A 26,186-nucleotide genomic window follows, 5' to 3' on the forward strand; every position below is an offset into this window, starting at 1 on the left:
AAATGTGCTTGCTCAAAAAGGGCTGGACCTTTGATATGACCCGGATCAGTTTGTTTTGTGTCATTTGGAGTTTGATTTAAATGTGGTCATAGGTCAACTGGTGGGTCAACAAAAAGTGCTCTGAATAGCACCAATCTGAGGAAGTCCAACTTACCCTGCCATATCAAGCTCAGCTTTTTTTCAGTGACTGTAGAGTCCATTCTCCTATATGGCTGTGAATGCTGGACCCTGAAGCCCGGAATCAGGATGAACACACATTACCAACAAGTACTGAGGTCTACAGAAGGCAAGTGAGAAGATAGCAGCCAGGAGAAGGAGGCTGGCTGGTCATTATGTTCCACACCAGGAGTCAGGAGCTCCCAGCCAAAACATGAGCATCGATCACAAGGACATCATCCCACACCTATATAAAGTATGTGGACATAAAGTACTAAAGATGCTATGGAATAAACAAGTTATGGAATAATTTCTCTCTTGCAGTCATAAATTGCGGACTCACTCCCCATTTCCTGCCGCAATCTGAAAACTCACCTCTTCAATACCTCACCCCTATCACCTTAATGAAACATGCTAGTTATAAAATGCAGATACTGTATTATGTTGGTTACTAGTTTACTTTGTTATTACGGATGGTTTGATGTTTAGTATACTAGTTTCTTTGAAGCACTACATTGTTCTCTTTGTACTCTATTCATGTGACAATTTACCCTGTCGTATGTTAACTAAGGGCAAACTAAGGCTCATGCTTACTCTGATTCACTTGTACTGTAAGTGGCTCTGGAAAAGAGCATCTGCTAAATGCAAGTTGTACATTTTATATAATTAGCCTGTAAAAACTAATGTTTGTCTGTTAGTGATACTAAATAAGGTTTTTTAAATGTATAAGACTGAAGACTATTGGATTGTTATGATTGCGACCGAAGGTCACAGTTTACCATGAGAAATGTCACAGCTTGTCCACGTGTACACGTGTGTGTACACATTTTTACAGTCTATGGGTTGGTTCCCTTGACACATCACTGTGACATCACAGATAGGGATCTCCATGTATGGGCATAAAATATATTGTATGTTGTGAGGTCATGGGAACCACTCCAACAGAATACATTTTATGCCCATATACAGTATGGAGATCCCTTATGTCATCAATATTAAGCCCATATCTAACAGGACTTCATATGGGAATGCCCATACTGTATATGGAGGAAGACAGCCTATATCTGTGCAGCTGGTTCAGACAGGGATCTCCATGTATGGGCATAAAAGGGATGTACTATCGCGACCTCGCCCTTTAGGGTGAGGTCGCATGTCGCCCTTCAGACACACATTCTGTGTGTGTGTGTGTGTGTGTGTGTGTGTGTGTGTGTGTGTGTGTGTGCGTGCGTGTGTGTGTGTGTGCGTGGACCGTCAAGATTGAGATGTCTTGAGAAAGGTTATTGTGACTGAAACATCAACCTTTTTCAATGAATCAGTGCATCACGGAAAACAAGTGGTGTGTGTTGTATCTACTAATCCTAGCAGACACATGTATTCATGTTTTATTACACCTTTTTCACAGACATTGGTGAAGTTTCTCTTCCTTTCCTCTACTTAATGTTTAGTAGAAAGTCAGTCATTTTAACAACTCCTAAATGGCACTATGGTGAGGCTAGCACGGCAAGCTCAGCACCTAAAGAAAGGAGAAACTCCACTAGAGATTACAAAGCAACATGTATGACATTGTCTTTTGACACCCAAAAGAGGTCAGACAACTGTGACATCATTAGGGTCCACATAGTTAATATCAGCTACGACAGTCACCCTGGCCAGATCCAGGCAATTATTTTCCTCCGATGTCCCGGGCTTGCGTGAGTCACGAGGTGTAGGCTGCAGAGGGAACGGGAAGCGATCGAGAGGGGCATGCTCAACTTTGCACAGGCTGTCTTCACTGTCACTGTTGTAACCTGGATTGTTGTGACCAGGCCAGGGCTCTTCTGGTGGTAGGATAGGGCTGCGGCGGCATGGTCCCACGGTCAAGACACTGTCTGTTTGAACTGCCTTCTCCAACAACTGGGGTTTGATCTTCCTCGCCTCCAGGGCCAAGTCGTCCTCCACGCTCGGCTCCACCTGGCGGAACGTATGGCGGGCATAGAGGCCGATGCAGAACATCTCCACAATAACACAGTAGTGATAAATTACTGAAGTGGGACAGAGGAAATCATTCATTTAAAATGCTGTAAATTCTAATAATGTGAAGAAAAAACAAACAAAACTAAAAACACAGTACCTACATATACAGTAATATGGTATAATTTTACATTATCAATGATAAATGTGTAATATTATATACCTCTTGGAAATCCGTGTTTGAACTGCTAAATGCATCACAACATTTCCATTCCAACCTGGCACACTCACCCAAGCTCCATATAATAAAATACAAGGATACTTACATCCTCGATATACCTTTAAATGAATATTTAACAGTTGAACGCTAGACATATACAATGTACATTTATGGGCCAAAATATTGTACGAAGTAAAGTCAACACAGTATGTACAACCACCACCTTTCTCCACCTGTGATGTCCTGATTTTTACCATTCTGCTTCCAGTACAGCCACATTTTCAGAACTTTCATTTTAAGTCATTTGCAAAAAGCTTCTGATATTGTTGATAACTTAATGTTATTTTCTGAAGTAGTCCCTTTACAAATTCTCGCATAACAACCTTCCTGTATATATTGTTTACAGATACGGCACATAAATAAAATACGGCACGTCAATAAAACATATCAAAATGGTTGGGATTTGAAATATTTGGTCTTTTGATAAGAAACCACAATGGGGGTGACCTAATAGCCAGGTGGTTAGGGTGCAAAATACCCTGATCAGAGAGTCCACGGTTTGATTCCCTGCCATTTGTTGAATGTCATTCCCCTGCTCTAGCCACATTTCCTGTCTCTAGTAGGCTATCAGCAATCAACATATTTTAATCCCTTTAGTTTGAGTGGCCAATTTCCATTATACTGCTAGTAGCAACTAAACTGCAGAGCTAGAAATGCCATCAACATATTTCTTTAAAAAACAGCTAGTTGTTGTTAAGATTTGGCTTATCCTACTATAAATTGAACAAAACTGTCAGTCAGTCCGTCTGATCTGCATTTTTCTCCCTTAACAGGTTGAGCAATTCATCAGAATTTGCACACACGGGCATTGACCATAAAGAGAGAGAGGAAGCCAAATTTTCACTTTCCCCAAAGTTAAGCTGTATATTGGCATTTTTGTGTACGCAGCGAAGATTCTGAGTCCCTGTGCACGTGCGGCCACAGGCTATGGGCTCTGTTGTCATGGTTACGCAGGCTACGGGGTCAGTATCCGCTGGGTGCACATAGCCTCAGGGCTAACAAACAGCACATAAACACAACACCACACACACAACAGCAACAGACAGCGTTACAAAGTTATATAAAGGAGTTTGATTTTGCGTCCGTGTCCTCAGACATCCTTTTATGAGCTGAGGGCAGGTTTGGATATCATACTGTACATCAGGGGTCTTCAATGTTTTCAGGCCAAGGACCCCTTAGTTGAGAGAGAGATGAGGCAGGGACCCCCACAATCTAGTTTCATCGTTTGACAGCAATCATCAGTGTATTTTGGATTCATGTCAATTTGTCTTTACAGATATTTAACCACTTGAGCCATCATTACCTAATAAACTTGACCTTTTACTTTGTACTTGTCTGCTCTTTTTCCCCTCTACACCAAACCTCTTTGCCGAAAATAGCCGATCTACAAGCTCACAAGGCCTCGCGCTGTGAGGCGTTTTGAGCTTGTAGATAAGCTATTTTTGGCTACAGTTCTCAGAATTCAAGTTGTTAATAATAAAGGATTGGAAGATTTGGATGACCCCCTTTAGTAACTCTGAGGACCCCCTAGGGGTCCCGGACCACCTGTTGAAGACCCCTGATACATAGCACATTTGTATTTGTAATCTCTTTTCTGCTTGGGTACTTACACTGGGACCTGGCGATGACAGAGAAAGGGGGGGCGCAGGGTATGACTTCCAGAGACCCCATAGTCTCCAGAATGCCACTCTGTAGACCACACAGCACTAATACTGCAATGGTGCAGACAAATTTGGCCCTCAGTCCATAGCCGTGCAATGCCCTCCTGGTGGCCTTGTAGAACAGCAGGTGGCCATAGAACGACAGGAAGGTCGACACACCAATGATTGCATTCACATACAAATTGGGATTGCCCGAATCCACCTGCAGAAATATATATATATTATGATGCCAAGGATGACTATGGCAGTGGTTCTCAACCATTTCAGGCCGCGACCCCCAAAATAATCAGATTTTAACTGGGGGCCCCCCACCCTGATGAGCAGAAAGAGTTGATGGCATTACATTTTGTATAACACAGTTCTATTGTGAAAATATCGGGCTATTTCTGCCTCTATTATTTGACAATTTGGCCAATGTTTAATTTGTCATTTTAGAGGTATTAAAAAGTGCTTAAATTGTCACTTAAGAAATATGCAGATACTCTCTATACACTTAAACATTATGTTCGTTTGTTTACTGTTGAGTGAGAAAACAATGTTGCACGTTAAGTTAATCACCTGGGGACCCTCCAAAATAATTTGGGGACCCCCCTGGGGTTCCCGACCCACAGGTTGAGAACCACTGGACTAGGGGAGCTGGTTGGAAATCTGGGACACACGACAACACATCACATCAGACCTTCAATATAACAATAACTATTTTCATGTGGGTTCTTTCACTTCTTTGTTACCAATGTATCAGCTTCAATTCTATAGTGATCTAATTCCAATTGCATCTGCTCATTTAGCTTGTTTGTTTCATCACTTCCAATTTCACTTATCGTTTGTGTTCTTTCTCTTGATTGGATGAAATATGTAAATGTATTTATTGCGACAGAAGGTTGCAGTTATACCATGAGATATGTCGCAGCTTGTCTCCGTATGTCTGTCAGTCAGTCAGTACATATTTTTACAGTCTATGGGTTGGTTCCCTTGTCACTGTGACATCACAGGTGATATCACAGGTGACATCACCTATGTAAAAGTGGGATTCCCAAGAATCCCTTTTATGCCCATATATGAAGATCCCTGATGTCATCGATATAGGCTATATCACTGCCAGATGGCCAAGGAATGGCCCATATCTGTGTGGCTGGTTCAGACAGGGATCTCCATTTATGGGCATAAAATATATTGTATGTATATGGATACGTATTATTATTATATAAAGGATAAAATAAAATAAAAAGTCCATATATGGGCATTCCCAGAAACAAAATCCCTTTATGCTCATTAATGATTAGGAAATAGAGACAGTGTAGCTGGAACTATATACACATACATCTCCATAGTCGTACTGCTCGTCCGTCCAGAGGACCAAAGTGATGAAAAACAGGATGCTTCGAACCACAGAGAGCTGGAGAACAGCAGTCATCATCCACCCCAGACTGCTCCTGAATAGTGAGTGCAAGAGCATAGACACAAGTCTACTCCAGAACATAATCATTCTTCTTTATAATTGCATTGTTTGACTTTGGCGGCCCCAAGTGGCAGTGAGAGGATTCCACTGGCACTGACTGATCACACCACCAGACCATTGAAGCTCAAAACCACAGAAAAGAGGTTGTCTGTACCTGTTGATGGCTATCATGGGGAGACAGCAACAGCAGCAACAAGGGAAAGGGTCTGGACTAACTGGTTCCCCTGCCAAGATGTCCAGCATGCGTGCCTTCCCACCAAAGAAGTCTGTGATGAGCCCCATAAACTTCAGCATTGAGATGGAATGGTATCTGCACAGAAATATACGTACTTCCATGTTTCTCTCCTGTAATGTCACCATGACCAATGTACAATTGCTGCCTTTCATAAAAAGTATGTGTGGTGAGAAGATTTCAAAATCTCCAATGTGAACTCACAATGAGGCAATGAAATTACACACCGACGATGAGCGGGGAATATACAGTGCTATGAGGGAGGTCAATGCAAAGACCTAAGAAAAAAATCCAAGATAAAGTTATTTTAAGTATAATGCAACCACACTTTAGAACAAAAAAACAATGATCATATTACAAAGATATGCAAGCTTTAGAGAACATGTAATTCATTTTGATCAGTTTAGTGTCTGCATGAAGGGAGGAGGGGAGGGGTCTTGTTACCGGGTACATCCCTAGTATCCACAAGTACAGCCGCTTCCGTCTGGAGGAGGGGACGTGGCGTAGGAAGAAACCCACCTCCTCCAAGAACACAGCCAGCAAAATGACAGCCAAGCCAGCGGGGATTAGGAAGAGCCACAGTTCATCCTTAATGGCTGACACAAACCAATAAAGAATACACACACACACACACACACACACACACACACACACACACACACACACACACACACACACACACACACACACACACACACACACACACACCGTGTTTTCTCAAAGTACACTCCTCCAAAGCTTAATGACCTGATCTGTGGTGTCCTAGAACAAATTCTGATGCTATTATTGCCCAACTGGGATACAGTATTTTGTATAGCTTCACCTAGGGTAGAGGTAGGCAGCAGGTTTGGCATATTTGTTTGTAAATAAATGACAATATCTGACTGATGGTCCCACATACAGTAGAGGCAATAATGTCCATATTAGTTTGTAAATAAATGACAATATCTGCCTGACGGTTTCACATACAGTAGAGGCAATAATGTCCAAATAGAAAATGTAGTCCTTCCCCAACTGAAGAAGGCTTATTATATTGTATCCATGTTGAGAGTAAATGACCAGCACAATAATTTGGCAGTGGGGGCACTATAATAGTGCTGAACCACTCATAATGGAATCATCAGATGGGTAGCATGAAAGCATAGTTCTCTTTCCCTTCTTTGAATTCTGTTTCTGTACATTTTTGGAAGAAACAATACCTTAGACAAGACCGTTTCTCTGGGAAGAGACTGTAAACAAATGCTCCAAAAGGAGTATGACTGACTGTGACAGATAAAACTTTTAGTTTTTTACATTTAAATCAACTAAAGGTGCTCAGATTCAAGGACACTAGTCTTTCTATCTGAACATGTAACGTTTGATTACACACGCAGTTCTATCAGTGTATTTATAAGCATGCATTGCAGACACACATCTTTAACTTTTATAGCACATTGTATCCACATTTCCAAGCAGTACACAGTAGAATCCTGAGTGTTCACTGAACTGTATACAAATGTAACCAAATGGACCCATAAGAGTCCATTTGGTTACATTTGTACACACCAAGCTACAAATACTGTAGATGAATGAACACTGCAGATTTTACTGTGTAGTCAAAATTACCACTGAAGATCTCTGATGAGAGTGGGAGCTCGCGCCCCATCCAGCTGCAGTTGCCCCCTCTGCCCATCTTCTCAGCTCACTCTCACCGTGATCAGTATGATCGCAGCAAGGCAGCACAGTAACTGCTGTGGTCTTCAGAAGAGAAAGCAAAGATATCAGGAAAACATCTCTTAGCAACAAAAAGACGAAAGCTTCATTCAAGGGCTAATCAAATGATGTGAACAAAATAACCTTCTAAACTCATGTTCAAAGAGGGACCATAATGTTTTTAAAGAAGCGTCTTGTCCTGTCAGTTCCGTATTGACATGCTTTTTCCCTTGTATGACCAATACCCTTCTCATAGAGGGCATTAATGATTGACTAGACAGGTAAGTACATAGGTGGGGATCCAAGTCCATTCTGGAAGAGTGATTATGATTGCCTCTATGAATCATGCAATCAAAAGTCATTAGAATGACAATCACACCATTAAGCTGAGATGGCATATTAGAGGAATGAGACATTTAATACATTGTGGATTATTTATTTCACTGTTCCATTTCCACTACATAAAGGTAAATTGAGTCTCTCCGCTTATATGTTCTGGCCCGCCATCTAATGGAAGAAAACTGGCCAGAGACCAAACATAGTTGCCGACCCCTGGCTTACACTCAAATCACTCTAGAAATTGCGATTAATAGTTAGGATGAGTAAATGCAGGACGAATTTCATGTATGCTATGTGTAAAATAAATGTATAGTGACAACAAATACTCCAAAGGAGTGGTTGCCTGGCTCCAGCCCATAGACCCGCCCTGGCCGCCCACTCTCTGAGCAGAGTCTGAAATCAGGCTAAATGAGTGGGGTCTGAATTCACCCTTTGTCAAGTCCCGCCCATTGTCCTGCCCCTCTCCACACCCATTGGTTGCTGTGTCTTGGAGGGACATACAGTGGGACATTCCATCCACTGCCATGTTAATTCAGTTGCTTCATATTGTTATTCTGTGTGCTCAATTCTAATTTCAAACTTTGTTTCAGTCAATTGGAGCTGCTCAGTGGCAGCATAGTGAATCAGCATGTTTTTAAATGTTTTTATTTCTCCAAAAATTATGTTTTAGCTAATTCAACATAAAAAAGGCAGAACCAGGGCGGGACAAGGCAGATAGAGCCTGCTGGTTGGTCAGTCAGGGACCAACCAGGAGCCTAACAAAGGGTGAATTATTATAGTTAATGAATATTATTTTGATATTTTTTGTCCCTTTCCCCAAAATGTATTTGTTATACCAATTCCCAATTATTCCCCCTTTAACCCCGTCACTGACTCACTGCTAACCTCCGCAGTTGGTCATGTGGGAGGATGTTGACAACCATTTCCAGTCTCTTCTGATACACACGCAGTCGCTACAAGCTGCTTCTTCTCACCCGACAGTGAAGCGGGAGTGCATGACACTGGGAAAGCGTAACGCATGGTGAGGAACACGCCATCCCTCATAGCACTCCACACCCCGCTGGACAGGCACTCTAAGCAACCTGTCCTAGCGACAGAGTCCGGCCCTTGCCGCCTGGCTTCCCACGTTGATGGAGCGCTTGGCCAAGCTGGATACTCAAGAAGGTTCAAATTCCCAGTCTTCATGGCGGAGGAAAGGGACTTTACCCCTGTGCCACCCAAACATTAAAAATTATAGGGTACAAGGTGGGTTTGTAGGGGGTGTCAGACACACAATCAAAACATTCGAGTCATCCCTTTTTACCGGGCTAGCTAGTGATTTTGTTGGATGTGAATATCGGTGTGCAATTGACACTAAACTATATGAACTGTTAACAGCATGATGGACACACATTTCGTTAATATAGAAAAAGATATTTAATATATAAAAAAACTTTCAATATAGAAATGAAAACTAGTACACTGCCATGAATCACAAAAATCAAACACTGAACATCATATGCAAGGCTTGAACATTTGCAGTCATGCTTTTATAAAGGTGCAAACTGTATTTTTGGATATGGACAATGGTCTATGCAAGCCAAATATCAGTGGAGTACCAATTCACGTGACTGGCTAGCTTCAGCATTTGTGACCCATTACGATATTATACTAATGTAGATTACTAAATAAATACAGAGTACTGTAAGTGCAACCCTTTCCACCAACAAGCAATCCACAGGTTAAAATGCCTCAATTTAAGTCTTGAACAAAAGAGGTAAGTGTTGCAAGGTCCTTTGTGGACATTTCAAAACATGTGTATCACAGATTTCCAAGTAATACACTTATGCAGAAAATATGCAGGATGCACCAAAGCAGCAGCACTTTTTCTGGAAACATGTTTCTAGATGTGGGATCATGATTAGAGCATGCCCATTAGTTCTGGCTGGGCTTACTTCTGTTCCAGTTTAACACCCCCATTTCTTTAAAAGAGGTTTCTGGTGATAATTCCCTGACATCCAAAAAAAGGAAGTCCCAGTTCCCATTAGGGGAAGGAAACAAGGTCACCCGAATACAGAACAGCCCCCTCCCTTTCTCCACTATGTAACAAATACCCGTCAGGTCCATTCATCTCTGCGTCTGCCAGTCTGCTCTCTAATTCAACAAGGTCACTGGATGAGGCGGTAGAAGATCCAGCAGGCAAAGGCCACCCAATGGCTGGCCCAGTTCAGTTCAGACCACTTCTGGATAGTGTGGTTGGCTACATAGCCCTGCAAGGAAGGAAGGAACATAAAAAGGAAACACTGTCAAAAAAATGTCATTTTAAAAAACAGACTCACAAGGGTCTATTCTTTACACCAGGGGTCTTCAACGTGCTTAGTTGAAAAATAGATGAAGCAGGGACGCCCACAACCTGTTCATAGATTCCATATAGTTTCATTGTTTGACAGCACAATTATCAGTGTATGTTGGATTCATGTCAATTTGTGTTTTCAGATACGTATTTAACCACTTGAACCGTCAATACTTATCTTGACATTTCACTCTTTACTTAGTCTGATCTTTTTCCCCCCTACGCCAAACGTCTTTGCCGAAGATAGCCGATCTACAAGCTCTCAACGCCTCGCAGTGCGATGAGGTTTAAAAGGTTGAATTAACACTCCAGATTGTACTGTGCAGATGGCCTGTAGGTCTCACCTCCTCTGCGCCCTGGTCGTCCACATCGCTGTCAAACATGGAGCCCAGGTAGGCAAGGTGGAAGACCGCAAGGAAGCTGAACATCAGGTTGAGCCCCGTCACCCAGTACACCTAAACCCCAGACAGACATGGGATTAAGCAACACTGCTCAATGGCCTTCCATACAGGTGGACTGCATGATACAGTTGTGAAATGACTGTAACATCCATGTGGCATGTATATATAAATGCTGAGCATGTCCAGTCAATCTCGAAAAAGAGTGACTATGACTATGAAAGAGGGTTAATTGAGGCACGGATGGCAAGAGCTTCAGTTACAAACATTGCTCAACTGGCTGGTATATCAATAGGAACAGTAACTAAATTGATATCTGCGTGACGATCTATAAGATTCATCAGTAAATATGGTCGGAAATTGTGGTTGAATTACCATAAATCCATCAAAGCAACTACATGTTATAGCCAAAGAATGTCCTCTACTGTACTTGATGTACACAAAATATTTCTTATGATGTACGTATACGGGACAAATTTAAACCATTTCAAAATGTTTTGCTGCTGCTGACCCCTCAGAAGAACAAAATATATCTGTCAAATCAAACAGAGTTGGATCTCTACCTTCTTGTGCTGATGAGTGCAGTCAGAGGGACAGCGCTTGGAGAGGACACACGCACTGAAAATGGTTGCTAGCCTTTTTCTCAGAACTAGAAGGTATGGGAAAGAAGAGCATTATGGACATGAGAGCTGGAGACTTTACATCAATACACCGCCGTACAGTTTCATTTAGACCACATAGTATGTACATGCAAATTAAGCTAGTTCATTTCATTTTTTAAACTTTAAAATACATATATTTTGAAACTACTCCTTGACCGGGTTCCAGGGGATCCCCAGCAAAATTACAGAAGCTACAAAATCAGTTAGCTTTTTTTTTGTATGTATAGAAAAAACATTGGCTATTAGAAAATAGTCAAACTACAAGCTCACAACGTGTTGCGATGCGACGTGTTGTGAACTTGCAGATCTGCCATAAAAAAAAACAGTCTTGATAAAAGAAATATGATTGGAATATTCTTTAAACATTAAACATTTAGCAAAGGTTGTGTCCCTGTGTGTTCGGTCAATACATATACATTTGGGGGTCCTTGACATCAAAAGAACCACTTAAAGGGTCAGTTCACCCAAAATCACTTACTCACCCCATGGAGACTTGAATTCATGGATATGTTTTTGTCACATTCCTAAGACAATAATTTGATGACCAGCCGTGGTTCCCTATGGAGACACAAAGAGCCTGTTTTGTTCCCTATGGAGACACAAAGAGTCTCCTCAAATTATTGTCTCCATGGGGTGAGTAATCAATAGGGGAAAAATTGTATTTTGGTGGTGAACGATCCCTTTAAGGTATTAAGGATTATTAGCCAACTATCAGTCCTACCATGTTCAACATAGGTGATGAACCCCAAAGAGAGCAGGACAGCCCCAAGATGGAAACTCAGACCCTGCAGGGAACAAAACAACACAAATGCACGTAGCACCTTTCTTAGGTTGATTCATTGATCAATGTTTTTATTGACATGAAATGCATATACATGAACATATACCTATTTGTACATATCTGTCAAAAGGATAAAACACTAAAAAGCTGGAGAATGTATTTCCATTGTCGTCCTTTGAGTGAAAATATGTAAACTGAGTGCCAGCCTGTGCCACCCGAGCACCTAGCTAGCATGTTAACGTGTATATGGGACGGGCGCGGTTTGTACTTACATGAAGTAAGGCACTGGCTGTGTAGGTCACTAGGATCGCAGGGAAAGTCCCAAGTTTCATGGCATTTTTGAAAACATCTGTGAAATTTAAACAGCAAATAGGCGAGACAATTTAAGTTGGGCGAACACTCATTTAACCCCTTTGTTTTATGGTGTGGGCATAAAGAGATTGGTAGCAATCTCATTATATCATGCCCCCTCATGTTTTCAATTATAGAAAAAGTAGCAGATCTACAGTAGACTAACAAAGAGTCACATGATAACTATTTTTGCCGTGCAAAACCATCGTAGGGCAAAGTATAAAATAGTGTTTAAGTGGTTAAGTGTTGGTAGTTGGCATGCACAAATTCAAAACATAATAACAGTAAATAACTAGTTAGACACCTCAGGGCGACATTCTTGGCCATCTGGCCAGTGATTGTGACCGTCAGGTCGCAGATACTATCAAAACCTCCACCGGCTGTCTGTCTGTCTGTCCATCCGTCAGTCTGTCCGTCACGTTAGTGTGGTTATGTGGCCGATGTGGCCTCCATATATGGGCATTCCCATATTAAGTCCTGTTTGCGACCGTAGGTCGCAGTTTAGTATCAAAACCTCCACCGGCCGTCCGTCGGTCGGTCACACGTCACACCTTTGCCCTGCTCATATCTCCGCATCAGTATGACATCACACCACATGTGTACACAAACCTTTGTGTACGTTGCTGTGGCAACAGTCTGTTGTTGCTGGTCTATTAGTGTACGTTAGCAACCACCTTAGCAACCATGGTTTTACCCTAGCAACCAACTGTTTACCCTAGCAACCAACTGTTTACCATAGCAACCATGTTTTTTTACCCTAGCAACCAACTGTTTACCATAGCAACCATTTTTCTACCCTAGCAACCAACTGTTTACCATAGCAACCATGTTTTTTTTACCTTAGCAACCAACTGTTTACCATAGCAACCATGTTTTTTACCCTACATCCCTCCATATATGGAGATAACCGACGAATCTCACTAAGTCTGACCTCACAAGCCCCATATTTGGACACGAACAACATATAACTCCATATATAGAGACATAGCTGCTGACATCAGTATGACATCACACTGCTGACATCAGTATGACATCACACCGTACACAAATGACCCTTATATAAGACCGGCATTATCTATCGACAGATTGTGGAGATAAGCGACCAACGGTCGCTTATCTCCCGATTAGGGAGTCTTACTGGTAGATATGGGCTTAATATTGATGACATCAGGGAACTCCATATATGGGCATAAAAGGGATTCTGTTTGTTTGACATCACAGTGACGTCAGAGCATGATGTCAGAGCAACAAACCCATAGAACAACAGTGTCAGGCGTTACAGACACAGAGATACGTACGGACATGCTGTGACCGTTCACATACTAAACTGCGACCTTCGGTCGCAATAAATACTCAAATACATGAAACGAATATCAATCTTCTCATCATACAATAATTTGTTTAAGAGCTGATTTACAAAAAGCCTAACCATTTAAAATATAATAATAATTAAATATTATATATCTTCAAATATAAAATGTCAACTATTGGCAGTATTTCAGCAATTCTGATATAGAACAAAGTATCCATTATGTAACTAAGGGATGGTATGGTGCTGGAGGCTTAGTGAACATTTTCAAAAATGTAAAAAAAGAAATTCAAGTTCTCACACATTTTCTAAAATAACACTGTCATAAAACAAAGTATGAAATAGTCACTTTTGCACAGATCCGAATGTGCTTGGATGCTCTTTTTCACACAACAAGTGTAAGGTTATTAAAAGTATTTACATGTATTGAGCCAGCGAGACATGGGGATGTTCCAGGAAGTCACCACAAGCACCATTGATCGGGGGAACTCCACGTTCAGGGGCTTCACTACCGCCATGTCCCTGCAGAACCAAAACATACAGTGTCAGAAAGGGGATCTACTGCAACCACATTGCACCTGCTAACGCCACTTCAAAGAGTCATTGCACTCAGTAGATTGCATACTTCCGCCTACTGTGCAACTGTTAAGATATAGCGTCGCGTTGCCAGACATATGCCATTTCCACCGTAGATATGAGGGAGTCATTTAGCCCCTGATTGACCTTTGCGACTCAAATATTAACCATCTTTTTGGGGCAGCCAACTACTTTTTCCTTTAGACAAACATGCACAACAATAACAGAACTCACCACTTGACGTTGTCTTTCTCATCAGTGAAGCCTGCTCCTGAAAGTACGGTGGTGCTTTCACTGAGATACCCCACAAAGTAGTTACTGAAGTGGAAGGACACTGCATTCTCATAGGCATGGAGCCACCTGCACAGGAACAAATCACACATTATTGAACTATACATATCACTTTATATTATATATATATACACACACACACACACACACTATTTTTGCCTATTTCGTGGTGATCTGTCGATTTCAGCTGCCGAGTTAAGTTTGAAGTCGGACGGACGGTTCTCGATATATGCGGGGAACACTAACACACCCATACACACATTCCATGTGTTTATAGATAGATGGCAGAATCAACTTTTGCATTAGTTTATTTGCTAAACGTGTGATTTTAAGGCCTGTTTCGCAAAAGAATTACAGGGACTGTACTGTAGAAACAAGGGAATAGAGTCCTTCTTACTCACTCACGGTGCACAGAGGCAACAGATAAAGATCATGAACATTATTTGGACTTAGATCATGACCAGGCAGTTATACAACACAAGCTTTGAAGCAAATCTTACCTAGCGTCTCAAGATACCTCTTAGAAGCAGGGGGAGAAAAAGACACAAAGCTTACAAAAAGTATTTTACTGTACAAACTCTGAACAAACTGATGGGACCAATGGAAATGGGTCAAACATTTACTTACTTGTATGTGACACTGTTGCCCTCGATTGGGATGAAGAACGGGAAGAGGTAAGGAGCAACACAGGTGGAGACCACCAAGCACACCTGGCTCTTCAGAAGACCAAGAAAGGACTTCTGCAGCCATGACCAGCTCTGAGGGAAAAAACACATACTGTATCAACATCCAACGTGCGCACAAAAATCCTGTAATGAACTTAAGTATAAGTAAAGACATGCAAAGCTTTAAACAACATACCTTTCAACATTTTGACACTCAAGAGCTGTACACTGTATTAACCACTTATACTTATTATATGTTATATAATGCACATTATATAATCAATTTAAAGCACATTGCCTTGTTATTGAAATATGCTATAAAAATACATTTGTCTAACCTATAAACTTCATTGTATAGCGACAACTATGTACAAGTGAAAACAGTCACCATGGTGTTGTGATTCAGAATCACAACACCATGAACAAGCAGGTGAAGAAAATCCCCACATTTCTGCAACTGGTAGAATGCTTGACACAGCAGTCACTCACCAGCTTCCTGCTTTCAATGGCGTCCTTGTAGCTAGCGAAGCTGATCCAGGGGCCAAAGATGACTGTGCCCACAAATAGAACATATCCCAGGAACTCTGCAGGTGAGGGAAGGGTGGCCACCACACCTCTGTCCATGTCAAAGGCTAAAGAAATGGCCTTCATGGCCACGACCATCTGGGAGCCTGCAGAACAAACACAGGTCTGAAACACTCACAGCCCACAAACAGTACATCCGAGTCACATGTGAGCTAATCTGAATGCTGAGGTGAAACCCTTGTTTTATGTCCAGACACCTGAAAAATGTTTACCTCTCATTTTTTGCCAGGTGACAGGATCAATCAAATGCAGCTCACTGAAAAAGAGAGTAAAACCTAATTTGGTTCAAATCCAGAGTAGAAGAAGAAAGTTACATAGTGCAGCTTTAAGGGAGGTGGGAATGTTAGAACAGAAAGCTGGAAGTACATTTACTTAAGTACATTGTTTGAAAGTTTTCTTCTCATTTTGCAAGCTCATGACTCTGACTACATTTCAAATATAAATATTATACTATTGACTCCATTGCATTTCTAGGTTGACACTTGGGACACAAATTTACAAAAATAATTTTAAATAGTGAAAATAGCATCTAAAAGCCCACAACGCGTCATGGTGCAAAGAATGTATTTGTACATTTTCTAAATTTCAATATAGCAATACATTGGATATTAAACATAAAATGTACATCATTATTTGTACTTTTGAATACTTGAGTATTTACTTGAGCATATACTTTGTCCATTCATATTAAACAATACTGCTCCTGGCAAACACATGAAGGCATCTCTACGTATGCAGGTTCTTGCTTACTCCTCACCCCAAGAGCAGGAAGATGAGGATGACCCCAGAGAGGAAGAGCCCTCTCCTGCTGGAATGGCGGTTGAGAAGCAAGACCAGGTAGCAGAGGGCACTGAGCGCCATCACCCACAGCATGTGCCGCTCAAAAAACTGGTAGAGGGCATACGTCCCGACCACCGCTGACACCATGTGCTTCACAGTGGACGAGGCACCTGAGAAGGAGAGTGATGTTAAGACTGGGATCAGTTCACTTTTCATATCCGGTCTAGAAAGCATACAGAAACACTCTAGGGGTTAAGGGACTTAATCGATTTGAAAGATTATAGAAAATAATCCATGATCTATGTCGTCGTGTTAGATTTATTTATTTGACATGGACATCACAATCACATTGGACAAACCAGATTAGTGGTTAATCAATTCATTTATGCGATCCCTGCACTGAGTATCTGACATCACTGTGATGTTACCTGCGATGTCACTGTGATGTGTCAGCCTTTTATGCCCATATATGGAGATCCCTGCTCTGAGGATCTGACATCACTGTGATGTCACAGTGATGTGTCAGGGGAACCACAGTGCCAGGCGTTACAGACAGATAGACAGACAGACAGAGATACGGTCAAGCTGTGACCATTCACATACTAAACTGCAACCTATGGTCGCAATAAATATGTAAAGCGCTGTTCTTGATTATTTGATAATCAATTATTAGAATAATCACCAAGAATAAAACGGTCTGTGTGTGTGTGCAACGCCCAGGGATGCTGAAATCAAACCTCTATCTACTAGCCTAAAGGGGAACCAACCGCCCTTTGGACAGCGGAGATATTAGGCTTTCAGTCTTCAGGCAGCCCCTCTGCTACAGTTGCTTGTAGTGTGTGTGTGTGTGTGTGTGTGTGTGTGTGTGTGTGTGTTTTTTTTTTGTGTGTGTGTGTGTGTGTGTGTGTGTGTGTGTGTGTGTGTGCGTGTGCGTGTGTGTGGAAATGACTGGATCTCTAGAGTCTAGACTAGAACAGTAAATAGAAACCAGGCCTGGACACATGATGTTTTGGAAGTTATGCAACGCAGTGTGATATGCTGTTTGCATGTATATCTGTTCTTGACCGCAAGAAACACCATTGTACTAATGGAGTATGCAGTAGTGCTGTGCAGCAGTGGTTTGAAAACGTTTTAATTTCAATGACCCCCGATTGGTAGATTTACAGAACTGTAAGGGTCCATTTGGTTCCTAGATATCAAGTAATTTAAATGGGGATGCCATGGAACCACTGTAAGTCCCCGGAACTCACGTTGGGAACCACTGAACAGTGTGGCTGCCACTCCTCATGAGTCACAACTTCAGGACAATATGCCAATACACTCACATTGCCTGAAACAAAGTCGACAGAACAGACAGAGTAATATGAGTTCCCAGATCTGCTCCACTCCTTGCTGCGCTGTGGGGAAGATGCAGTTCTCTGTCAGATGAAACCACAGGTCCAGCCTACTGAAGTCCTCCATTGGTGGAACTTCAGCAGCACAGCTTGGTTCAGACCCTCTTTTTTTCCACTGGAAAAACAAAAACAACAAAAACAATAGAATCTAGATCCATTAACAGGCTTGTCAACTCTCCTGGATCTCCCAGGAGTCTCCTGGATTTTGAACCCCTCTCCTGGGAGTCTCCTGGATTGGCAAATCTCCTGGATTTCTCCTGGATTTTGTATCAAACTCCCAAAATTCACCAGAATACAGGAAATTACATCTACTATGTTAAAAATTTTCTGGGGGAGGACCCCCAGACCCGCCGCTTTAGGGGTGGGGGCAATGCATGCAAGAAAGATCATACAGATATTCACTTAAGTAATGACTTAAAGATGTCCTTTTGCTTCTGTCATCAGATCTGTACTCCTACATTTTGCATATTAGGTTGAAATTGTACACATGCTAGTAAAGTAAGCCTGATAAATGTATCAAACATGCACAAAATTCAACAGAACACAGGAAAATATATCTATTCATAAGTTTTGGGGAGAGGACCCCCCAGACCCCGGTTGGGGAGTTCCGCGCACCCCCCAAAAATAAATCTCCTGGATTCTGACAGTCCAATGTTGACAACCCTGTCCATTAACCAGAGGTTTACAAATATTTTCCTATCAAGGACACCCACATTGATGTACATGTATTTGGTCACAGACCCCATACGACAAGATTTTGTGCAAGGACCCCAGAAGATAAAATCTGTAGCCTATATGAATCAAAATAAATACTTGTAATAATTTTGTCTTCTTTTAATTTTAACCACCTCAAAGATTGCAGGAGTCAGGACCCCTCTTTGAGACCCCTCTATGCGATGCGACGCATTGTGAGCTTGTAGATCTGCTATTTTCAAAAGATATTTATACTTTTTAAAACTTGTGAAATGGGACATTCTGCATAATGAGTACTTTTACTTTTGGTACTTTAACTACATTTTGATGCCAATACTTTTATACTTTTACTCAAGTACATTTTTAATTCTGGAGTATTTCTACAGAATTGATACTTTTACTTGTAAGACATGTGAGTACTTTTTCCACCACTTTTAACTTGGTGACTGTGAGTCAGTCAACGTCAGAGTGAATGGTCTAACTCGCTGTTAGCTGCTAATGCTAGCTGTGTGTTGCTAAGTAACGAATAGCAGGTGAAGCTAGTTAGCAACCAAGGGCTAACCTAACGTTGAGCTTCGGATTGGCAGTGCAGTGTAGTGCGGGGCTAGCAAACTACAGTGTTTTCTCACAACACGACACACTGTGACTCTGTGCGACTGCTCTGCTACTCCTTTGAATAACGTTAGCCAGTGAACGTGACATACCTGAAGGTGAAGTGTTGTTTAATCAAAGAATTAACATGCGCCCTTTGTCAAAGTCTGGTCTCGAGTAGTAAATTCCACATCATTCAAAACCTCAAAGAAAAGTCAGGACATCATTGTTGTTGTGTGCAACAATGACCACTAGAGGGCATAAAATGACAAATTACAAAACGGGCAGCAGGTCAGTGGTGTGGAAATGTACTCTCATGTTTTACCAAGTAAAAATACCAATACTGCAATGTAGAAATACTTTGTAGAAAAGGTTCGGAATTCAACATTTACTCGAAGTACAAAAGTATTGGTAGAGCACTTTATTGGAATATTTACTGCTTCAGTAAGATGTACAGGAATAATAATATTTGTAAAAATAAGTACTTGGAATAACAACACAGGACAGAAAATGACCATGTGTTTGCTTTGAGTTGTTACATAATGCATAATATATGCTAATTAAACATGCATTATGCTAATTAAACAAAGTCTTGTGATTAAAATGGTGTCAGATTTGGAATTCTCATGGTTGACTTGGATGAAAAAGTGACCTGCATACATGATTCTCAGTCATCTGGATCAAAAGTTCATTTTTAGAGATGGCGCCGGGCGCCATTTTGAATTTGGCCCTCTAGCAAAAAATGAAGATTTTTGCGAGGGGCCTGGGGGCTAAATCTTTTATAAAGGGTCCATAGAGGTCAAATCAATCATCAAACCATCCTTCCCAGAGGATGGTTGGTCACAGTCACAGAACCTCAGGTTGAGACTACTAAGATGTAGTGGAGTAGCCTAAAGGTAGGCTATTGGAGGTGTCAGACCGCCATTCCGAAACACCGCCATTCCGAACATTGACTAGGGTTAGGGTTAGGGTTAGGGGTAGGGGTAGGGTAAGGGTTAGGGTTAGGGTTAGGGGTAGGGTTAGGGTTAGAAGTCAATGTTCGGAATGGCGGTGTTTCGGAATGGCGGGGTGTAACCGCTATTGGAAATTGGAACTACTCAAGTAAAGTACAAATAGGCCTACCTCAAAATATACAGTAGTTAGTTACTTTACGCCACTGCGAGGCGGTATTATAACTCTATGGTAGGTGGACGAGTGGCTGACGCATCATCAACTTTTGATTTATTGCATCGCATGGAGACTTCTTCACCTACATTTAGTCTTATTTCTACACCCCAATGTAAACACTAAAACAAGCCATTGTGCCTTTTTGGGTTTAAATCCTATTAGTAGACCTTGTGTTGTATCTGACCTGTAGGCCTACTGTCCTGTGCTGTGGTTTTCCTAAGTATTCAATCATTCAGTCAAACTGAATGCACCCAGATAGTGAGTGAGCCCATAGCACCACCACCTATAGCTACAGTCTGTATTGTATCTTATTCAGAACTGTATCCAAAAGTTATCAATCTGTTGTGGAAGTTACTTAACAATCAACTAGGCTGTAGTCCAAAACTGAAAACCATATGCCACAAAACATCCAAACGGCCGTCACCTTCATTTCAGACAAACTAGAAGTGGCTAACTGTCTTAACACCTACTTTACCACATAGCCAAAACACTGGTTAAAAAACAGTCCGCCACATCTGGGCAGTATGGTGAAGAGCACGTAAAAAAATACTACAGAAATCTAGTGGTAAGCAAAGATGATTTTAAACTCGCCACGTGACAACTAACAAGTTGTTTAAAAAATTGAGCGCCCTACATCAACACAAGGCCACTGGCCATGATAAAATTACTGCAAAATTTATCAGAGACTCAACCTCTATCAAACAGGTTCATGTCCCCCAGGACTTCAAACTAGCAAAAGTAACGCCCCTACACAAAAAGGTTAGCAAACTAGACACTGGTATATACTTTTTTGATTCTTCAATTCTTAGTTCCATCTCTTAAAAAAATAGTCTACGAACAGGTTGCAAGATATCTTGAAGAGCATGTGACATTCGACACATGCCTTCTCTATTTGTATGACCAAATCAAACGCGAGGTGTATTTGGGCAAATATTGCGGCATGGTCATGCTGGACCACCAGAAGGCATTTGACGCCGTAGATCACTCTATTCTGATTGAGAAATTAAAAGCTATCGGTCTTCACAGTGCAGCAGTGAGCTGGATGAAATCTTACCTGGTGGGGAGAGAACAGGTGGTGTAAGTGAACGGTACCCTGTCCCCCCCCTCCCAGTAAAGCTGTGGTGTTCCTCAAGGAAGCATACTAGGGCCTCTATTGTTCCTAATATGTAAACAACATGGAATCTGCTTGAGACTGCAACCTGTTCCTGTTCGCTGATGACTCGGCTCTCCTTGACTCAGACAGGGATAACTTCAGTTTGAAAAGACCCTTAGCTCTGAACTAGGATCTGCACCTGGCTCAATGACAACAAATTATTAAATCATAACCTCAGCAAGGTCGATAACTTCACAGTGGGTGACAATGTAATAACACAAAAAGCTAAATTACCTTACCTACTTGGGTTGCATCCTTGAGGCTAATCTATCCAGCGAAAATATGACTTCAAGGGTAATCCAAAAAAGAAAATCAACCAATGTACTTGTTTCTAACCTAGCCTAACCTCCCCCTCCCCCTGAGCCTTCTTTGTAAATACCTTTTATTTTGCATTGTTGATCTACTGCATAGTACTGTGTTCTATCTGTCTGTGATTCAGAGTTAAAGAGAAGGATCTCCCTAGAAATAAGCCGCAAGACTTACCTGAGTTTCATTTTAGTTGACCTTGTACCACTGAACTGTACTGTCATGAAACTATGCAATCTTCTAATAAATTCAAAATCCAAAGGTTATATCACTTAGTGGTCCCAGTTTAGAGTATTGATTTAGTTTTGAAAGTAGGAACGGTAAACTTTTGTTTGTAAAGAAATCCTATGGAATTGAAAAGGTATCTGCTAATTACAAAGCGATGGAATACACTGCATGAATTTGATGGATTAAATAAAATGGGGGGAGAGGACATTAGCACACTCAGTTGCAGCATGGTGATTTCTTCCCTTTTACTTTTTTTGTTTGTTCCATCAAGCAAGCCTTAACATTTCCCAAAGGATCCAAACACTCCTTGCACACAGTATTTGGAACGCAATGCAATAAAACAGTTCCACTGCTATAAACACTTAACTTTATCATTCTCATTATTTGCTTCTTTTTACACTGATGTCATAGTGAAATCGAATCAGGAATCATATGACATTTGGGGCATTTGCCTGTGGCTACACACAGAAAGTTACTGTTAGGGGTTTGATTATTGATCATCTTCTTAGCAATTATTTTATCGACTACTTTTTTGATTAATCAAATAATTGAGATGCTGTTTTTTTTAATAGTTTATTATATCAAAGAATGTACGCAAAAGAATTCAAAACGATTTAGACTAAATCAACTAGTAGCCATGAATAACCACTTAAGCTCTATTTTACACTTTTACACATGATATTCTATGGAATATCATGTTCTATGGAATATCATCTAGATCTGTTATTTATTGAAAATATGTAATTATTTATTTCAAAATCAAACTTAAATCAATTAGCAACTCTTTTTTTATAATCAATCAGATTGATAATTTGTTGCACCACCAGTGGATTAAGAAAGCAATAAACAAACAATTGAACGCTATAAAGACAACATAACCAAAAGCTTCAAGAAGCTACAGAATTGTGCAGGATATTTCTCTTTAAACTGTGACACGGTCTCTCAAGGAAACCCACATCAGTTATCTGCAAGTGTCCTGTGACAAGAAGGAGAAGTTCCTCCTTCAGACCTTGAGGCAGTCTCATAGCCTGGCTTTCTCCTTTTGTCTCTCTGTTTATGACTCTCAAGTCAGCCCTTCTGTTACAGTGCCTAGAGGCCAACCCTTCTGCTTCACCCTTACCCCTTCTCTCTATCTGTCTCTCTATCTATCTCTCTCTCCCTCTCTCACACACACACACACACTCACACACACACACACACACACACACTCACACACACACACACACACACACACACACACACACACACACACACACACACACACACACACACACACAGCCTACTCATCAAAAGCGTAAAGAGAAGAAGGGGAGGGACGGGGACGGGGGGCAAGAGATACAGATACAGAGAGAGAAAGGAGAGATGGAGAGAGAAGAAGCACAGTCCCTTCCTGTGTGCTCGCTCTCTCTCTCTCTCTCTCTCTCTCTCTCTCTCTCTCTCTCTCTCTCTCTCTCTCTCTTTCTCTCTCTCTCTCTCTCTCTCTCTCTCTCAACTGAGGAGCATATGTCAGTGAAACCAGGCAGTGCACTTGCTAATTAGACACATCTATTGTGGCAGGTCACCCCCCTAGTAGCGTTGACGGTTTTTATTGGGGCCTTAATGAGCCCTGCCCAGGGATGCTCCTGTCTCTGGTTTCATCTCTTTTCATATGTTTTGTCATCAAGCTGAAGCTTGGAAGGCCTCGAATGGATCCTGATTTCAGCTCTTTATCTCAGTCTGTCCAAGATGAGGTCCCTCTGGAAGAGGGCTTCATTGTGATGGTATCTGGTACAGTGTCACAGCTGGCACCCTGGAGGCATAACCAGCATGCATATTACATAATCGTAAACATCCCGGCTTCAAATCTGGTTCAAAATCTGTATTGTATGTTACACTAGAAAAATACAGAGCTATCATCCGTTTGGGACTCCCATCCAGGACAGACTTCCACTTCGGACGTGCCTCCTCAGGACTTGGCTCAGATCTGAACCCATTTGATTTGCCGTTAGGAGCCCGTTGCGAACCCATGCCCCCATTCCTGACGTCGACCCCAGGCAGGGTTCCAAACCACTACACTAAGGCAGGTGGCCTGTAGAAATATTAACATCATGAATCATGTGGATCTTGGAATCTACATAGGAACAGCATGGCTCCAATCTGGGAAACTGACTTGGCTTTGATGTGGATCTCTGACTTCATGTGGCCAGCCTGTGAGGTCAGTCATCTATGACATCATGACATAGGAGTCATACGTCAATCAATTGAGTCATCAATTGAGTACCTGAGACAAATAACAGTTTTGTCCATATATTTTTAATTTAGATATTTTTTGATTTACCAGACCGTAAACCACAAACTAGTCATTTTTAATCTGTTAAATTGTTAATGCACTCCCCCTCATTTTGTTCAATTGTCTGTTTTAATGTTATCTGCTCCATTTGTCTGCTGAATATTGCTTGTACGGACTAATACTGTTGTTCCACAAACTGTTGGAGATATACTGTTTTATCCACTTTCCACAAGTATTATGTCTTATAATTCCTAAAATATATGAGTTAGGCCTAAGTAAAAAAATCTAATTCAACAAAATGAGGGGGAAGTGCATTAAGAATTTAACAGATTAAAAACTTCTAGTTTGTGGTTTACAGTCTGGTAAATCAAAAAAATATCTAAAATGTTTAAAATATGGAGTTAGACTGTTTTTTGTCTCAGGTACTAATAAAAGGAAAGTAAAACACTACAAATGTTGAAAATCTGAACGAAATCTGAAGAAAATATGTATACCAGTTTGAAAGTGATTAAATTAATTCAGGATCTTATTGTGGGTCCCCTCTCCTTTTTGTCTCAGCCTAAATAATGAAGACATGTCTCAGATGTTGATCTAGTTTCATTGTTGAGTTTAAGAATATTGACTCGATTGAAACTGGCTTCCTTCACGGAAGTCACAGACGCTGTCTTCTTGTCCCCACATGGCATACCATACGCAGTATAGAGGAGGTCTGTTGGAGCCAAGACAAGCAGAGATCACACAAGGGCCTCCTCTGTGCAGGGCAATGGTCAATTCATGGCAGTCATGAATGAAAGTACATGGAGTTCCCTGCTCATGTATACACACACAAAAAGAAGTACAAACGCCTCTGGATTATTGCTCTGCAAGTAAAAGCATCCGTGGTTTGGAAAAGTTGTGCCCCCCATGGCACATGTCAAGGCACACCTCTGTATTTGTAGTGAAAATAGACTCGCTATAATTCACAACGTGTCGCTAAGAAACGTGCTGTGTGCCATTTTGGCATTAACCCTCTAAGGCCCACGGTTGTAATATTACAACGTTTGTATTTTATCCAAAAAAAGGTTTAAATCATTTTATTTTAGCTCCCCCTACCACCTAAACACCACCATTGGATTCTATTGTTTAGTACTACAATGCCATTGGCCACAATATTTGCATATAAATACCCCCCACAGGGGCTGACATTCACACCCGCCACACCCGCTGAAATTCCAGAGTTTTGACGAACAACATCTCACTTTTTCATGGAAGCTATACCTCACAAAAACATAAGTAAAATGCCTGTACTATTTTTTTTGGTGATCATTAGAATGTCTAGAACATGTACATATGTTATTATTGTGAAAAATATCCCCCATATGTAAATTAGAGCATGATTTATGATTTTTGATTTATGGCTATAAAATCTTACAAAAACATTTTTTTGAAAAAAACATTACATTTTCCTCTTAATAGGACTCCTACAACACCATCTGATTTTTTTCAATTTTTTATTTCAAGTATTTCTTAATGCGGGCCTTAGAGGGTTAAAAGATAAAAAATAATTCATAACTTTTATTGTATTGAAATAATGTGTGGCAATCATAAAATGCCAAGGCACATCTGGACTGGTCTCATGGCACACCAGTGTGCCTCAGCACTGTTTAGGAATCACTGCTCTTCATTAACCATGCAGATATGCCGTTGTGGAGGGGGTTGCTTAATTAAGCTGTCGTTTTTGGAACCCCCACCCCCCCACCCCCTTTGGGAACGAGGCACGTGGTGTATTCAGACCCAGTAAATAAGGCAGCATCCCCTGCTATTGTTTTTCAAGAGGTCAGTCCCCTTCCAGCACCTGCTTCTACAGCAATGCAAAGAGAGGGGCTTCACCAGGGCGGTGACCTCTC

General features: G+C 41.2%; 2 protein-coding genes across 2 annotated transcripts; both read right to left on the reverse strand.

Moving 5' to 3' along the window:
- Nucleotides 1–1,743: 1,743 nt before the first annotated feature.
- LOC308290881 (organic solute transporter subunit alpha) lies at nt 1,744–7,410 on the reverse strand (the record flags this gene model as incomplete). The annotated part of the gene is made up of 7 exons (XM_080732795.1): nt 1,744–2,177; nt 3,997–4,249; nt 5,369–5,480; nt 5,661–5,816; nt 5,943–6,016; nt 6,183–6,334; nt 7,344–7,410. 7 exons carry the CDS (start codon nt 7,408–7,410, stop codon nt 1,744–1,746), a joined length of 1,248 nt encoding a protein of 415 aa, XP_080588921.1.
- Nucleotides 7,411–9,263: 1,853 nt separating this feature from the next.
- LOC308291583 (protein-serine O-palmitoleoyltransferase porcupine-like) lies at nt 9,264–19,428 on the reverse strand. Its single transcript, XM_080733633.1, has 13 exons — nt 19,291–19,428; nt 17,825–18,008; nt 16,477–16,669; nt 15,932–15,975; nt 15,624–15,805; nt 15,097–15,227; nt 14,413–14,538; nt 14,024–14,124; nt 12,215–12,291; nt 11,883–11,946; nt 11,063–11,148; nt 10,446–10,556; nt 9,264–10,018 (listed from the first exon to the last, which is right to left on the reverse strand). The coding sequence occupies exons 2-13, from the start codon at nt 17,958–17,960 to the stop codon at nt 9,917–9,919; spliced, it is 1,353 nt and encodes a 450-aa protein (XP_080589759.1). The 5' UTR covers nt 17,961–18,008; nt 19,291–19,428; the 3' UTR covers nt 9,264–9,916.
- Nucleotides 19,429–26,186: the final 6,758 nt, after the last annotated feature.

Source organism: Nannobrachium achirus (assembly GCF_963921795.1).
Source record: "Nannobrachium achirus genome assembly, chromosome: 9".
In the NCBI taxonomy this organism is placed as follows: Eukaryota; Metazoa; Chordata; class Actinopteri; order Myctophiformes; family Myctophidae; genus Nannobrachium; species Nannobrachium achirus.